This window comes from Argopecten irradians, chromosome 11, assembly GCF_041381155.1.
Source record: "Argopecten irradians isolate NY chromosome 11, Ai_NY, whole genome shotgun sequence".
Classification (NCBI taxonomy): domain Eukaryota; kingdom Metazoa; phylum Mollusca; class Bivalvia; order Pectinida; family Pectinidae; genus Argopecten; species Argopecten irradians.
The window spans coordinates 30,097,238-30,116,209 of NC_091144.1; the positions used below are offsets into that span (position 1 = coordinate 30,097,238).

Below are 18,972 nucleotides of genomic sequence, written 5' to 3' on the forward strand. Positions count from 1 at the left end.
TTCACGTTCAAGAAGCATAATTGGCAATTACGTAATAACAGCTAAATAAAGTACGTAACTAAAAATGCGGGCCATTCATATAAAAGCTCGATTAAATCATGGTGTGACCAAGGAAACATTTCAAGCCTAGGTTTTATCGATTTTGTCACTGATCCATTTTTAAACGTTATGAATGTTTCGCCCCTACACTAATATTATTTGTAAGATAAATGAGACTTTCTAAACTTACGAGCATTCATTACCAGCCAGATATGTTTTATAATGAATTGGTGTTATTTACGAATTTGTTTTCGTAATCAAAGACACAATTTTCATTCAAACATCTTTGTAATCGTTCTTATGATTTAGACGGATTTTACATACTTAGTTGTAAAATTCCTTCAGGCTTTAGGACAAATTGTGCGTGGTTTTCTATTTGATCATTTAACGTTTAATTATTGGCTTAATGCTTGAATAATATCTTATGGTAATGAATCGGATAGGAAATTGCAATTTGATATTTTTATCATTATAATCAAAATCAAAATTGCATTTTATACAAAGAATTATTTACATGAATGTCACTTGGTTCGTTTCCTCTCTGTTTTACATTAGCAATGGGTTGTCTTCAAATCTATATAAGTTATGATGCTGAAGTGTAATTGAAATGACATTGTCTTAATCTAGCAAAATGAAATATTGTCGCATGATAACTATTCTGCTTGGTACACCGCTTTCTAAGAGACACTGAAATAGAAGAGCTTACTTCACTTTCGATAGGTGAATGCCTTTGTGCTAAAAAAATTGGGGGGCGCGGTGGCCGAGTGGTTAAGATGTCCCGACATATTACCACAAGCCCTCCACCTCTGGGATGCGGGTTCGAATCCCATGTGGGGCAGTTACCAGGTACTGACCGCTGACGGTGGTTTTTCTCCGGGTACTCCGGCTTTCCTACACCAACAAACCTGGCACGTCCTTACATGACCCTGGCTGTTAATAGGACGTAAAACTAAACAAACAAACAAACAATTGTGCTAAAATATGTATGTTTTATAGTGGTACTAAAACAAAGTAGAGTCTCTATTCGGTCGCACATCGTCTTATCAGAACACAGATTCCAATTGATGTCCATCCGTCTTTATGTAAAACCTTATCCAGAAGTACACGCCACCCTTGATGTAAGAATGATATCAATATATCAAAAAGATCGCAAGATACAAATTACAAAAATATATTGAACAGAATGCTTATAAATTTCAAATTTTTGCTTGTAAATTCTAACAGAAGGCTTCTCTCGTGAAATCTAAATGTCAAAGCCGAGAATAAGGGAATGTTTTATTACAAAAAAGCCAACCGAATAAAATCGTGTAAGTGCCATCATCTTGAGGGTTTTGACCTCTTAATGATGTATCAACATATATGTCAATAAATTTTGTTGAAATAGAAAACATAAGATATATCACCTTCTGTGTCATAAAGGGATAAGGTGTAACGTCAACTGGGACCTGTCAGCCGTCAAAACATATCAATAAAATATTTGCTCCTCCAAAACCACAAGTTTGCCCATTATGTTCTTGATCCCCGATGCAACATTTATACGTCTTAATTTGGATATTTTGATATACAAGTGATTGACAGTTTATAGGAAAGACACTAACATCAGTGTATGAGTGAAAACATATATAATTGTCTTTTCTACGAAAACATTACTTTATAGTTGTTTTAGTTGCTTTTATTCACAGCAGATTAACTTCCGAAATGTCCGTATTCAAAAAAATTTCCACGAACATCAATACCTGCTTAAGTAAAGGAAAGAATGACAAGATCACTTGTAAAGCGTATTACTATTTGGAATTGACCCAATGCATTATGCCTTGTCGATTGGGTATTTTTGGTTTCATTATATCCTTGTGACTAGTAACAATACCACAATCCCAATTAAACATCCGACAATCTTTAGTAACAATCAAAAACTAACTCTAACCCTTACTAACAGTCCCACAATTCTTAGTACCAATCCCATATTTCCTAGCACAATCCCATATTTCCTAGTACCAATCCCACAATCCATACTAACAATCCCACAATTCCTACTAACAATCCCATAATCCCTAGTAATACTCCCACAATTCATACTAACATCCCACAATCCATAGTAATAACCCCACAATTCCTAGTAGCATTTAATCCCACAATCCATAGTAATAACTCCATTGTATGGCACCGCATAGCCCCCTTGGTTATTCATTACAGATTTGTTTTGTTTTGCTATTGTTGTTTTGTGATTGTTTTTTTTTTCTTTTTATTTTCTTTTGTTTAGTATAATTGAGTATGATTATATACTTAGCTTATGTGTTTTTGTTCCAGGCTGGACTATCCATCTTGACCACGAGGCCGGAGATAACTTCTCACGCTGGCAATAAAAGACCAAATTGGATTTCTGGGTTATTAGCGAGCCTATTATTCCAAAACCATTGTTGAATAAACTAATTAGTATCTTCTGCTGGTGTCACGAAACGTCACTGTATTAGGCACACAGCACTATCAAGGACTATATCCATTCTTCTTTAGCGGACCAAAAGTCTGTTTGTCATCCATGTTAATATTAACATTCCGGGAACTCTTCAAAGGTTTCGTTTCATTTCATTAGTGATATCAGAAAAACAAAATGTGAATTGCATATCATAAGGTCATTATTTACAAAGAAAATAACACATAATACATTATGGAGTGGTCTACAGGAAAATTATTCCGCTATTGGTAATCGGATATAATTCAACGTACTTCTGAGGAAACAAGCATTTATTGTATTAAAGGTATTGAACGCTTCGCGGGCAGTGACTGTTTGTCTGTGGTTTATATCTATATAAGAACAGATCATATTGAAGCGGAGCGTCAGTACGGTTAAGTGGTTATCTGTTGGAAGCGTCTATGGTTTATGCATCGTGACGTGTTATTATCAAACAGTTCATCTAAGAGTCAGTGTTGACTTCTGAAGGCTTTGATATGTGCACCGAGATAAAGCCTGAATGAAAACGTCTCATGTATAAATTATTAGCAACAATTGTCGATCAAATCTGCAGATTGAATACACGGACAGTGTGTTTGTATCGAATGGAACTTTATACCATGGATTTGTATTGTGATGACTTCAATTAAATGTTATTTTTTTAATTAGAAAAAATATATATGTCAATGCATTTGTTATCAGTTAGACGCATTAAGCGTTACCTACCTTTTTCTAATCAACACTTTGGATGTTAAACAATAATCAGACGTTACAAGGATTTCGCAATTTCAGTCAGCCTTAAAGAAAGATGGATAGCAACAAAGATTTTACAGATAATCTTCAAGACATGTTTGACAATATGGAGAACGATACACTCCTTGATATTTTCAGTTTTACCAACCACTCGCACAAAACTTTAAATTTCAAGAATTTGAAAGAACACAGGTACGGCGCTTCTGGCGCCGCTCTTCTCCTGGTTTCCTTTTCTATTCTCGTAATTATCTCATTTTTCGGAAACATGCTAGTTGTCCATGTGGTGGTTAAAAACCGCAAAATGCACACAGTAACTTATATATTCATCGCAAACATGGCGTTTTCTGACCTATTGATGACGTGCCTGAACGTGCCATTAAACATTGCACGTGAGCTTATGTCAGAATGGACACTCGGGTCAATTTTGTGTCACCTTTTGAACTTTTCCTTGATGACATCTGTTTACGTTTCAACGTTCACACTTACTGCTATTGCTCTGGATCGCCAACGTGTTTTAATCTACCCGCTCAATCCCAGGATAACGAAACGGAAAGGGATTTTTATACTGGTACTGATATGGACTCTAGCATTCTCGCTGTCATTGCCTTACGGAGTTTATACGCGCGTACAAGATTTAAATCTATTTGTCATGACTGTGAAGAGGTGCCGTACATATTTTCCAAGTGAAAAGTTAGAACAGTATCTTACCATAGCAACCGTTGTGATACAATACGTTATACCTCTTTCTATCATTGGGGTCACGTACGGGAGGATTGTACACAAATTGTGGCTCCGTACACAACTAGGAGTTGTTACAGAGAAACAGAGAGTACTGCAAATTCAAGAAAAAAGGAAAAGTATAAAATTGCTCGTGGCTGTTGTTGCTGTTTTTGCAATATGCTGGATGCCCCTTAATTTATATCATTTGCTCACTGACTTGCACCCGAACGCGAAACAATTTTCTTATAACAGTACAGTGTTTTTCATATGTCACTGGGTCGCTATTAGTAGCACGTGCATTAATCCATTTCTTTATTGCTGGATGAATCCAATTTTTAAACGGGAGTTCAAAAATATCCTCAAATGTTGTTGCGCCGCTCAGAGTCATCCCGTGAGCTCAAGGTCATTTGACATGGAATTTGATGACCTCATTTCGCCGAGTAACGATCGAGGAAGGATGAGGTACCGTATGCAATTCACCAACGGACGTGGTTGCTCAAATGCTTGCTCAAATATGTGTTCCGTCAGTTCAAGTGACTCTCAAAGAGGCGAAACCCACATGCTGTATTCAAACAGGAATTCGAATGCACATTCCCAGTCGGTGTGAAAATTCAATTAACAAAGTGAACTGTTTTGTGATATTGTGATTATATATTTACAAAATATGAATTTACTATTTTAATACATAAATATATTTCATTATTCATTATGTTTATTGTAATTTGAATTCAATTTTTTTAGATAAATGTCTTTGAATAAAATGTTTTCGTAACTATTTTCTATGCGCATGCAAAAGAGGTTTCAAAAATATCAGGAGATAACTACTTATATGATTTGATTGAAAACGAAATAATTTCAAATGCAGCTGATTGATTAGTATTATGTATAATATCAACTAAAACAAATATAACTTATTTGATAACTTTGTGATTAATGTAAGAATTAAACTGTATATCAGCAAAAAATAAAATTTGAACAGAACTTTAATGAAATCTTAACTGTCGCATTACGGAAAATACTCTCTGTATTGTAAAATGTGTATAATTTGTTATATTGAACTTTTTTGTTGTGATAATTAACATATTTCCATACTACTTTCGTTCACGACACAGAGTCGCGATGCAAGTAGCCGCTTTGGTTGGCCCCTCTCCAAATTTTGTATACCTTATTTTCTCGATGTTATTATTATATCACATGGTGCAGCTGGTGGTTTTGAAGGGGAATATATTTTTGGGATTTTTCCAGACAGCACTGTGATCACACTGATCCGCGACATATTGAAGTTAGCCTGTTAGAGCAGAGAGGTACAATGTCTATCTTTATTGATGATCATTTCATTTCATTAACCACTATAATTAGGTTATTTTCAAGGTCGTATGTCTATTATATGTCCCATTAACACAAATTTTTTAACACAAGGTTTTATTGTTTGAAGTCATTCATCATCAACAAATATAAAAAAACACATTTTGCCCATTACTTGATTAACGATTCTACTTGTTATGAATTGAAATTAATTTCAAATTGCAGTGCAAACAGTTGTAAATAAGATATAATTATTTTTGTATCATTATTTCCTTCATCTTCTTAGAAACTTGGTGAAAAAAACATGTATATTTGAACTTAAAATAAAACCTGAACTGATAAGTATCTATAGGAAAGCATTAGAATTTAAGATAAGTGTCTTTTTTATTGATACGCCATCATTCAATATTCCGTCTTTGCACACTACGGAGTTAACTCCTTTTAAGGGTAGGTAACGAGTGTGACGTCATTATTTTATAAGTGAAATATGTCGTTACGGTCGAAAACACATGACGTCACAATCATTACCTACCTGCAAGCATTAGGACAGTTATCTCTGTAATATGCAAATACAGAATAGCTCTTTTCATGAGTATTGGTATATTTTTGTATTTATTCTTTAACATTATTCGATTATAAATATATATTTTGGATGTTTACACGTGGACTGTTGATGCCGATCAGTGTCTTTCAGGCTCTGTCGATAGAGGCACAACTATATCAACGTGTCAATTAAGATGCTTATCCAACAATTTATGAAATGTGATAAAATATTTCAAATAAAACCTTTCATTCCTGCTCTGCTGTTGTTATATGGAACATTTGAAAAAACAATGGTACATCTTTTGTTAACTCATAGATATGTCCAAATATTGTAAATATCAATAAATATTTTGATTTTGACTCAAATCACGACGATAATACCGCTCTTAGAAAATGGTTGACCAAAGTTCATAGCTGATTATAGAAATTGGATTTATATTTGAACTATATGATTGGCCGTTCAGCTTTGTCATTCACATTGTAAGACACACGTGTAATGACACTATTGTGACGTCAAAAATATTAATGACGTCATAATCAAAATATGACTTGACGTCGCAAGATTATGTTTGTGAACAAAAACGTCAAATCCGAGTATGAATTCATCAGTTATACAGAATGGAAATATTCATATATTAAATATGAAGTAAAAATAATAATAATTTGATATTTAACTCGTATTTAAACATATCTAATCTCGTCTATTCATATTACAGAGTTTCCTCTTCTGCGGGTAGGTATCCGTTGAGACGTCATTTAAGCATTAATCACTATTTTTTAACTTCATCGAGGTATGAAAGAAACTTTGTTTGTCTCGCAAACATTTGCAAACAAAATTTGTTTCATAACCGGATGAAATCAAAACATTGGATTATTATTGTATTTAAATCAATATACAACGTCGACGTCTCTATTGTAACGTCGAGTTTTTGCAACATTCTCGGATTTTTTTTTCATAATAGTATGGAGAAAAAGTATCTGCCAGTCAGATACGAAATTAATGATTACGTTTATTTCCTCAGAAACGTATGGCGTTACTCATGCAAACGTATGACTTCACAATTAATGCATAGGGCAGATTACTCTATAATATGCAAATACAGAACGCGCATCATGATATATATGCATATTACAAATATGACAACCAATGCCTATATATATATATATATATAAAGTGAAAGATAAAAAATAAAGTATGAAAATAATACTTGCTTAAAGAAAAGTACAATTTGTTGAGGAACAGCCGAATACTTGTCGGAAAGTAGGGGTTTCTATTCTTTTCCGATGTGTTTCCAGGGGCAGCCGACTAAACAATAACAAATATACATTAATAAGTTCCATTCATTTTCAAATGTTCTATAAGAGGTATATTTTCATTCTGATCAATTTTTAAAATAATTTAATAGTCTTCAGTGAATTATCACACTGACGTAAACCAAGTTGTTTCGTGACCTCTTGAATATATCGGTACTGTGCGGTGACAATCTAAATATATTACGAATATTTCATGGGTTACTGTGCTCTAGTTTATAATATCTAACCCGAGGTGATGGTTGTCAACAACTGTTATATTGCACGAGGCCAAAGTGCAATATAACAGTTGTTGATAAACATCACCTCGGTTTAGATATTATGAACTAGAGCACAATAACCCATGAAATCTCTGTTTTATTCCGTAATCACCAGTTTTTTCAGTTGATTTTTAATGAATGCCTAAATCACAGATCAATATTTTCATCGGACGGGAAAGCTTCAAACCATATTGAAGAATGGCGTCTAGTCCACGTACTTCACGACGTAACTCCATCTTCCATGTCGAGTTGCATTCTTTTAAAATAATTAGACCTGTATGCAGCCTTCTGATCAACTGTCAAGCTCAGAGAGCAACGTCTATGACGTGCTTTGTCCGAGATATATAAAACTAGCGCGAAATTGAGCGTGAACTTTTGTGACGTCATGATTACGTAACTCACCATTACGCGCGATTCCTCGGAGGTTTTCTACAAATCTATAGACAACAACGGCGAGTTGTTCCAAAAGACGTGCAATATAACATCTCGAACCGTGCAATATAACGTTTCCATGGAAGCGTGCAATATAACTTCGAACTGTGCAATATAACAAGGTTTTATTGAAAGGTCGGGGTAATGGTTGGAAATATTATATTTGCTCATATATAGATTGGTGTAAACAAATTATGTAATAAATCAAAACCCAGACACATATTACAGACACATATATTATTACAGACACTTGAGTACCATCCTCTATTTTTGCCACTAAGGGAATGTTCTGGAATCCGCCATCGGACATGCCAGAGTTCATTACCGTGGAATTAGCACACAGGATGTGATACGACATGTTTATCTGTTGACTGTCTAACTGGAGTGAATATAGATTGCAGTTTTGTTGTCTTCAGCAGCTTTCGCTATGGAGACAGCGTTTTATGATCTGTAAAATGTTCCACTATTACAAGGGAGCGTAACACGATTGTAGCAAAGTCTCAATGCACACATTGCATTGATACGCGACAAAAATGGTCATCTTTAAATTACCATAGCCAATATTATGACGTAAAATGAAGCATAGTACAATCTCACTCAGCGACCACCTTTGTATAAAGATCACCTGGTTAATACGACCACTTTTCTAGGGTTCTTATTGAAGTAATACAACCTGTGTATAAAGACCACCTGGTTAATACGACCACTTTTCTAGGGTTCTTATTGAAGTAATACAACCTGTGTATAAAGACCACCTGGTTATTACGACCACTTTTCTAGGGTTCTTAGAACCTGTGTATAAAGACCACCTGGTTATTACGACCACTTTTCTAGGGTTCTTATTAAAGTAATACAACCTGTGTATAAAGCCCACCTAACCATAGAGACCATGTTCAGTGTGTGCCTTGGATGGACGTTATAGACAGGTTTGACTGTACACCCAAAGTAAAGTAGTGTTGGTAAATAAAATTTACTGTTTGAAACATATTCTCGTGAGTCATCTTTGTCTAATTTGAAAGTGACATTTACACATGCTTTTATCTTTAAAACCAGCATTTTTTTTAACTCCGTGCGATATTAAAATCGCAAATTCAGGTGAATCTGCGAACTTAGCAAAGTTAAAACACCCACATTTGATAGCGACTGTGTAGGGATAGTGTTCCGCACATAACCATAATATCTTGATTCATTTCCATTCATTCTTTTCAAATTTCTTTGATATATCTTTTTCTCTATCATTACTCGAATATAACAAAACAGCGGTAACAATGGTTTTCTGGCGCGTAATATCACAGACCCCTAAAAAGTTCATTAAGATGAGATCTGAAACTGAAGTTTTTATATTTTCACAATAGCTTCTCCTGTATACATGTATTGCCACGTAATTGTAATGCATTGTTCCTTCATTATTTACATGATTTATAATACTTTAAACTTGTATAATCCATACATTCCGTATTAGTAATTAAAAAGTTTTCAAATTAGTAATTAACGTCCTATTAACAGCCAGGGTAATGTAAATTCAACCATTCTACCCTTTATGTCATTTCTTCCTTTCAAAACTATACTATACTTATTTTGATATCCCAAAAACACAACATTTGGCGTTACCATAATAATCCCAAATTTCTTTTGAATTTTTATGCATTTGTACCGAAACAATGTTAAAAATATTTTTGACATTAAAGCCACACTATACGTAACTATTAACAAAAATTCAAGTTAAATTCGACTCCGATATTGTTAGTATTTGTAGATGTAGTTGAAATTAAGATATATTAAAGAATATTTATAATGTTTTTTAAATAACTTTGGTACAGCAGTTAATGAAAGTCGATACATGTAAACATGCCTTCATTTTCGGCTAACTTCGGCTTGTTTAACTAAGTGGGACCCACCTAGCGATGTTTAATATTTATTTTATTTTTATCAAAATATTCCGAATCATAATCGCTCATCTTGACTTCGATTAAGTCTTATCTCTGCATGACTTACAACAGGATTTTTTTTCAACATTCTTCTAAATTATGAAAAAAATAAGAAAGATACGGATATTGGGCCTTTAAGAAAGTGCTATCTCTTCAATATGCGTTTGCTAAAATGGGATTTGCCATTTGAATGACAAATCTACTCTTTTTCTGTATAAACAGTGTCGATTCCTATATTTGTTTTGATATCAATAAGTAATTCAACTGTTTTTGAAATTCGACTTTCCAGTTTACTTTCCCTCAGTTTTTACACCTATTTGCTATAATTTTGGATTAAAGATGCTCCACCGCTGACAGAGCATAAATAATATTCATCATTTTAATAATGATAGGTGTTTAATCGTGTATATATATGGCGAATTAATACAAAAATAGTATGAAATAATTGATTTCGCCGTTGGTACATGCGCAATCAGAACTTCATTTCATATAGGATATTGAGCGACGGAATTTTTTCGGGATGCAATTAATTATTTTTCATATTTTTAACTTGATGTAAAATTAGAAGCTCAAACTTTTCAATGGTGGTAATGGTGTAAGATAAGTAACTTTTGCAACTGAAGAAATTACCATTTGTAAGCGGTGGAGCATCTTTAAGGGTTTGGTATCATACATGGTTCTTATCTTTCACTATTATTTAAGCATTGAACGTCTTTCAGTTGGCATTCATAGCCAATATGAATGCAAACTGGTCAAAGGCAAATTCCATGAAGCGCGCTAGCGCTTAATGTTGAATTTGACTCTGTTCAGTTGACATTCAATTTGGCTATGAATGCCAACTGAAAGACGTGAAATGTTTTTATTTACGTCATAATAAGCGCTTGAAGTTCATTTTCTATATAATTACTATTTCTTTGTTTCTGGCTTTCTGATTGGCCTATTCATTTTTTTCATTCCACGATGAAAAAATAATCCGAGAATGGCGCGGTCAGACAAAAATTAAAACCCGCGACCTCCGAACACTAGCCGATTGCTCTACCGACTTAGCTACCTGGTCATTAATGATCGACCCAGTCCAATCCCGCTACAAATGCAACGCCGTAAGTGTCTACAATCTGCGTCGCGTTTTGATTTAGTGATAGCAATATTGTTCCTTGACTTGATCAATATTGTTATCCATTTTGACGCAGATTATTCCATACACATTCATTTATTCCAAAACTCGTAGATTCATCTGAGTACAGCTTCCTGTAAAGCTATTACGTAAATTGAATTTCGTTTTGGATAGCCATACCAAAAAAACTCTAGCCGTTTCGCTTTATCTCCTAAGTCAATGGAATTGATATATACAATCCATAGCAATGATTTTTGTATAAGATATGAATAACTAAGCCATTATGGTCGTTTGTATGATGCCTATGAACTTACAATTTTACATAACATGTTGTCTTGTTGTTATGCAGACTGTATTGTCGCTGATCTGTCGTTCTTTTTGTAACGGGATCCTCTCACAAATGAGCTATCGACTGGATCGTGATAGTATCAATGTACTTTCGCATCACAGACCATAATGGTGCTGCGCCCGACTCACTGACATTAACGCACCCCGAATCATCCCGAATCAATTGAATCGAACATATATTTCATAAAACAACCTTGATGTTGGAAAATACATTTGAATATCCACATGTTAGAAAGAATTCCGTTCGTTCATCTTTTTCGCGAATTCATTAACACTGCACATCGTCTCGATGGCCTCTTATTCGTGTAATTTTGCCTATAAAGAGAGACCAACTAAATAATTTACACAGTGTTGAAATTTTTTAAAGTTTTGTAATGTATTATGAAAACAACTGAATTTCAGTAAGCTGGTTCTCATATAATGCTAGATACAAAAAAATGGGTTCAAATTGATATTTTTAACCTAAATTTCTCTCTGGATTTTCAAATTCATATCATTGTTATCTAAGAATAATTACTTACGGAAAATAATTTTATTTTGGAACTTATGATTAACCAGACAATCAGTAGCTAGGTCAAAATTCTATCGTGGGCTCAATCTTGTATACACAGGGACCATTTCGAAGGTCTTTTTTCATTTAGTTGGTTGTTCCCTATATCAAAATTGTACTGGCAATGGCGATAGTCTTATTTCTACCTGTCGTTCAGTTCTCCTGTTGTCACTTTTGAATCCTCACGTCACTATAATTACCCGGCACATTTTTCCAACTCTACCTATGATATAAAAATGAATCTATGTACAGAAGCGATTAAGCTCGGACTAATATACAGCTTGTCGTTTTAGCATTACATGACCATTCTAAGGTGTTTTGTTCATTTAGTTGGTTGTTCCCTTCACGTTGAATGACCCTGCATATAACCGATGGCAGCAAGGAAATAAATGACAGTGGACACATTGCAGATGATTTATTCATGATCGTCAATCTTTACAGTGACGTCGTTCGTACTCTAGTATAATATGATTTGTTTATTGGTCGCGTACTCGGTGATCAACGACACATATCTATCTTCATCAAGTGACACAACGTGCTACATTGGTGTCTCCTGGAATGACCGATACATTGCTCAGTTTAGGTTGTTTCGAAAGTGAATCCCCATCCATTGTACCATTTTAATGTCCATGTATTTTTCCTCGGCGGATACCCCGGAACCGCTTGACCATAGGCTTATGCAGGTTCCATTCGCTATAGGGAACAACCAACTAAATGAAAAAGTGACCTTCGAAATGGCCCCTGTGTATAAATATTGAGCCAAGGATAGAATTTCAACCTGGCCGCTAATTGGCCGGCTAATAATGAATTTCAAAAGTAAAAATGTTTTCTGACAGGTAATTATTCCAAGATAACCTTGATATGAATTTGGAAATTCAGATTGGGATTCAGGTTCAAAATATCAATTTTGATAATGAATAGGTAAATAATTAGAATTTGGTTAAAAGATCTTTTATTTGACGAATTTTCTTGTTTCATTTGTTTAAGCATTTATGTCATTATTTTTTGAAAATTCCATCAGGGTATAAAAGGGATTTTGTTTGCAAACTGTAAGAATTGTCTAGCGGATTCTCACAAAAGTTTGGAAACAAAATTCATTTCATACTCCTATGAAATTAAAAAAATAGTAATTTCAATGTTTATAATTAAATTTCCAGACTAATCAATAAAATCCAAATCAATATAGTATTAAAATTTAAACAGAACCTAATAAATTACTAAAAACAACAAATATTCATTAAAGTAGAAGTGTTCATTCGAGACAAAAGAAACGGGACTCAAACTGCTGTATGTAGCGTTTTGTACCTCTTCGACTCTTCAGTATCGCTTAGGGCAAAAGAAATGCCTGCACGAACACAAATTATATCATTTCTTGACACTTACCGTTAAACATTAAAACCACTAGTCTTTCGTTGATGTCTGTGCTGCGTATCATGTCTGGTACGGGTTTTTTTCTGTACTTAAAATAAGGACAGTATTTGTTTCGAGGTAACATAAATGAACCAATAAACCCCTCCTTGTATATGGAAGTGACAGCTTGCCTCAAGCATGTTCTTTTTCTTTCCTTTTCTATCATTTGTTGTTACATTCGCCGTCTATGTTTATTTCCCATAAACGCTGGACAAATGACTCGGGAAAATTTTACATGACGTTAGAATCGAAATGACACCATTCAAAAATAAATCAGCTTTAACGTTCACGTTGCCTCTTCGCTGCTGTAAAAGTAGATTTTTTGTGTCTGAGGAGCCAAATACAAAGAAGAAAAGATTTAAAATAAGATATTAGCTTGATTACCAATCGAAGATTAGCATCCATTGTTACCCCTACAGAGGTAAGATTTGAATGTAATACTACCGTGAACGTCATCCTAGCATCGCAGTTTTGTTCTTTAAACTTACTTTTGTAGTGTATACATTTTTTTTATTATCTTAACATCATATTTACAGAGAGGGTTATGTAAGGACGCACCAAGTCTGTTGGTGGAGGAAAGCCTGAGTACCCGGAGAAAAATCACTGATCAGCGGTCATTACATGGCAACTGCCCCACGTGGGATTCGAACTCGCGACCAAGAGGTGGAGGGCTTGTGGAAATATGTCGAGACATCTTAACCACTCGGCCACCGCGGCTCCCTTTGTGTATACTTGTACATCTCATACTGTCCTGCTGGCTTAAAAAGGCTTTGAAAAACTTTTTTTCTAACGAAGCTGCGGTCGTCATCCTATCGATGAATATCAGTTTACTAATTAAAAAAAGCTATTAAATATAGACATAAAAGACCAAAATACACCAGTTAAGATTTACATTAGAGTCTTTGTTAATTAAATAGCCTCACATTATATTTAATTCACTGCATTGCTGTAGACATTTATGAGTAAATGAAATTAATATCATTGAAAATATTATAATTACTAGTATTGTAAACGTAACAATTTTGGAATGAAGTATGGCTGTAATGTTATCTATTGATATAACTTGAGGTATAGTAGAGAGACAATCTACTATTATCATCTATTACTATGGAATAGTTACATTTCCCTGTGGAATAGTTGAAGGTTAATGTAATGCCTGGTGAACATAGTTAAGCACATAATTAGCAGCTGTTCGTTTAAATAGATATCATATAGAACAATATCGCATAACCTCCATTATATCCGCATTCCTATAGATAATTCACGTTAATTTCATTAAAACAATATATGAAAGCAGCAAAAACTACACGGTTCCATCAACAATTTTTTATTAGATAAATTCCAGGTACTGATCATATGTTTTTGTTCTCGTTTTTGTATATCACTACTTCATTCTTAAATGGTTTTCACTATTTCATTTACGACCACTATATCCACAACCTGAAAAACAATTCAATTTACAAATCCAGAAAAGGAAGACGGAACAGCAGTAGTTTCCATATTTGTATATTCCGATGCATGAAACAACAGCTTAGTCTATTTGTACCTTTTACACAATTATTCGTGAAATATTTCAATTTCTGTTCAAGCTTTATCGTGAAATTATGCAAACAGTTATATCTCGCGAACAAGATGGTTATCGTACTTTAAGGTAATCTCAACTATGAAAGCAAAGTGCATTACCTTTTCTGTATTATAACGTTGTGACATGCCATGAAATGACACCCCAGATATATTAATATTTTAGCTGATGTGGTTGGTTTGCTAAATTTGAATGTTCGACAAAATTTTTGTGTTGGCATTCAGTTTGCATCCAACAAAATGGGTGCCGATGTAGTTATTATAAAATGACATTGGCAATGAAACATCCAAGTAAGTTATTGTATCAGATAACCAACCATTGTAGCTTACAATATGTGTATTTTTATGGGTTTTTTTTTCTCTTTCAAAATGACAAACATGACTGCGATGATGTATACGATTCAAAAGTTTTGCGTTTAACGGCAACAAAAAGGAACTTTATATGGAGACGGATTAACATATGTACATTGCATTTGTTTCTGTATCCAACCTTTTTGACATATATTTTGTACTGTATCGTTATTGAATTGAATAACATATTGTTTAAACCAAAAGAATAACTTAACAATGTTTTAGTTATAAAGGGAAAAAATCCCATATAACGTGTGCAAAATACAGGAAAGGACATTAACTTTTTTTTGATAGTTGAGACTCGTCTAAAGTATGGTAACAAATTTTTCGCTAGATACAATATTTTTTGCGTAATTTCGCGATAAAGCTAGAATGTGAAATGTTTCGTAAATATTTATACATGGATACGCGATAATTAGGAAGAGCGTTGTTGATCGCAAATGCATGCATTCGCGAATGGTACGGGGAATCCGAGGAATGCGAGTTCGAGTTAGAAAGGTTGCAATGTATATTGAAAATAAGAAGACGTGAAATATTGTAACACGTATATCCGCAAAAATTCGAATTACATGTACAGTGCACAAAGGTTTTATCATACCTTTGGCCTAAAGCTGCATCAAAAGGAAGCGTGTCTCGCCTTGTATAGACGTCTCTTGCTTATCATGGCTCGTTGTAGATATGGTTATCCCTTAGTGGATAACTTCATAGGTTGTTGTTCAAACAAGGAGGGAAGCAATAGAAATGGTTTATGTAACAGACAATCTACTTGTCCTGAGGGTACCACGGATTTGAGTAGTATTGTGGTTATATAAGGTGTTATTTAAGAAGGAGTTGCGACGTAATATGACTTCAGATTAGTGAGCATTACCCTTCAGAAGAACATAACTTCCTTGTTTATATACCGTGAATGTGTTTACTCAGGGGATTAACATCAATTACGTGAACACCTTTTCCAACACCGTAAAATATATGTAGAATAAATGTATGTTTTCCATTCAATTTAAACTAAGTATTAAGACAATACGTGTTTAATAAATTCATTTGATAAAACAGAAGCATCGACACAAACAGTAGTCGTGATGTGGTCATCCTATTCAGTTAAAGCAAAATAAAAACAAATCTGATACAAAACATTTCAAGTATAAAAGTTACAAAACAAAACTAAAGACAAAAAAGCGAACGATTTAAATACTTTTATAAATAGATAATTTTCTAAATAAACAGCAAAACCCATTTTTTTTACCTGAAACGTCAATCAATGTTATCATATATCGCACATACTAAAAAGCAATATAGATTTCTTCGCACGTTTTAAAAGTATACTTTCTTAAATGCATTCAAAATATTAATATTCACGATACCGTTGTGGTCAATCTGCATCTAGTCGTAATAGGCTTTTCAAAAACTATATTCATACAAATGTATCTGTTCAAATTATAGCGTTGAGTGATTGTTTCATATAATGTTTATATAAAAAGTTAATTAAGCGATTGTTTAAATTAAAATTCTTTTGTTTAGATATTTGACGAAAACATTGTAAACACAATTAAAATAAAGTGAAATATAAACAAGTGTCTCGGTTTTATATCTCAACCGTAGCGTCGTAGCGTCAATACAGTTTACGCTTATACACGAAATATCTATAGAAGCAAATTAACACAAGTTATAATGAGATAGCTGTTAATACTGCGGCAGCGGAATAACTTAATTATTGTAAGTACAATTATGCTGTGTTGCATGTCAACATTGATATATGTAACAGAATTTTTTGGCCTTTCATTACAAAATTTAAACTTTTTCTTCACAAAAAAAAAAAAAAAAATAGTGATGGATCAAAACTCATTATTTTATCTTTAATTAGATATGCTATACTGTCAAATAGCGATAATCCTATTTCTTACTGTCGCTGAGCTCTAGATCTCCTGTTGCCACGGTTGAATCCTCATTTCGCTATAATTACCCAACTCATTTGTCAAAATGATATGAAATAAATCTATGTAGAGAAATTATTAAGCCAAGTCTACTATACCGCTTATCCTATTGGGTATCTCTTCTGGCATCGCATGACCATTCTAATAATCTTATCTCGTCCTTCAGTCAGTCCTGTTTAATTAATGCCGATACTATATTTGCCTTTCTGAGATGGATGATAAGGTGTGGCTCTCCGTGAAAAGGCTTTGCTAATGATGCTGATTTCGTCTGACAAAGTTCATCACGGTAAAACTAGCGTTGATTAGCGACGATGAGATCTTTGATTGAATTTGTTCGTTTGCAATGGATTTCTCTTTTGAGCGATACGTTTCTAATGTTACCATACCATTAATATGGGGGGAGAGGGGCTCGAGTTACCAAATTGATGTGAGTATTTCGTCTTAGCATATTACAAAGTAAGCTCCCTTGTGGGTTGGTAACGATTGTTACGTCATTATTTTGTGAGCGCAATTTACGTTGTTATCTCTGAAAAGTATGACATTACGCTCCCAAGCACATGACATCACAATCAATACCTACCCACAACGGCAGATAACTATGTAATATACAAATACAAAATAGTACGATTTAACATAAAATATTGACTTGTTCCTGCCTCGGTAACCTCCCTTGCGGACGCTACACAGAGTAAGTGGGGCGCCGCATGGCGGAGAGTAGGGAACCAAGGGAAGGGAACCAGTCTAAAATATGACCTCATAATCACTGGAAGTTGGTCTGATTGTCGATAAATCGTACTTTACCAACGTCGTTTTGGTATCTCGAAACCATCTTCTTGGCGATTTTTTATCAAGTTTTTTTGTTGTTTTTTTTGGCGTGTTGTCATGTGTCGTTTTTCTTTGCAGCTAGATATATATTATGACTCAACAGTATGCCTGCCTGTAAAACCCTGAATCTTCAATATAGAGACCCAAAGTTGAGATTCATTGAAAAGTTCAGAACAAATTTTTGTTTTGGTCAAGATTGACAAGCATGTTCTTTTTCGGGAAGTAAATTGTTTTACCGTGGCTGCATCACTGTATAATCTTGACGATTGAAGTTAACATTGAAAAGGGACGTAGAGTTTTATCAGGGTTCGTTGATTAAGTTTGTCTGGGAAGTACATATTTATATTGAGTTATAAATACTGTGAATGTCCTTTTCCTGTGGACATATGTTGATCTAAGGTTATTTACCTAACCCATTATAGAGCTTGATTGAATTTCATTTCCATAGTCGTCTCTCATATTACTTCCTTGTAATGCAACAAAACTATCATTTGCCATATATTCATTTGCATTTATAAAATGCAGACATGTAAATTATACCTTTCAGTACGATGATATGGTTGCATTTTTTTATTTATATATTGCTTTTGACATCTGATCGATATACCTTATTGGTATATGCTTGTTCTCTATAATCGCTGTACCAATAATATACTGTCTGCTGCCGTTACAGCAGTGTGATTATCAGAGAACATGATTAATGCCTAGAGCTTTGTTGGCCATTTCTATTTTGATCATCAACAAATCTGACAGCGCACTAGTGATTGCTATTTTTATTTCATGGCTCAGTTGAGGGGTAAGACCTGACTGAGGTAAAATCCGGGGTCACATGTCAACAAAATATGACATTACCTCTGATTCATTAAGATTCGCACTGACGAAATCCCCGATAAACCAGAGTGGTACAGAATATGGCATAGTACAGTGTTCTATCATATTATACTTTTAGTATTATGTTTTGTAAAACTTATTTTCAAAATGACACTGGTGCGCTCTATACGGTATTGATTGCAGAAATCCGAGGTTCATCGTTCCATGATAAGCGTTGATGTCAGGTTAAATCAGTTAGGTATGATGATAACCGTTTGAGGTCAATGTTCGCATTCTTCATTCATCTACCTT

At 34.1% G+C, this 18,972-nt stretch overlaps 1 protein-coding gene across 1 annotated transcript; it reads left to right on the forward strand.

Annotated features, from left to right (window-relative positions):
* Positions 1–2,124: 2,124 nt before the first annotated feature.
* Positions 2,125–6,003, forward strand: LOC138335791 (G-protein coupled receptor 83-like). The gene has a single exon (XM_069284953.1). It carries the CDS (start codon positions 3,297–3,299, stop codon positions 4,566–4,568), a length of 1,272 nt encoding a protein of 423 aa, XP_069141054.1. The 5' UTR covers positions 2,125–3,296; the 3' UTR covers positions 4,569–6,003.
* The last annotated feature ends 12,969 nt before the right edge of the window (positions 6,004–18,972 follow it).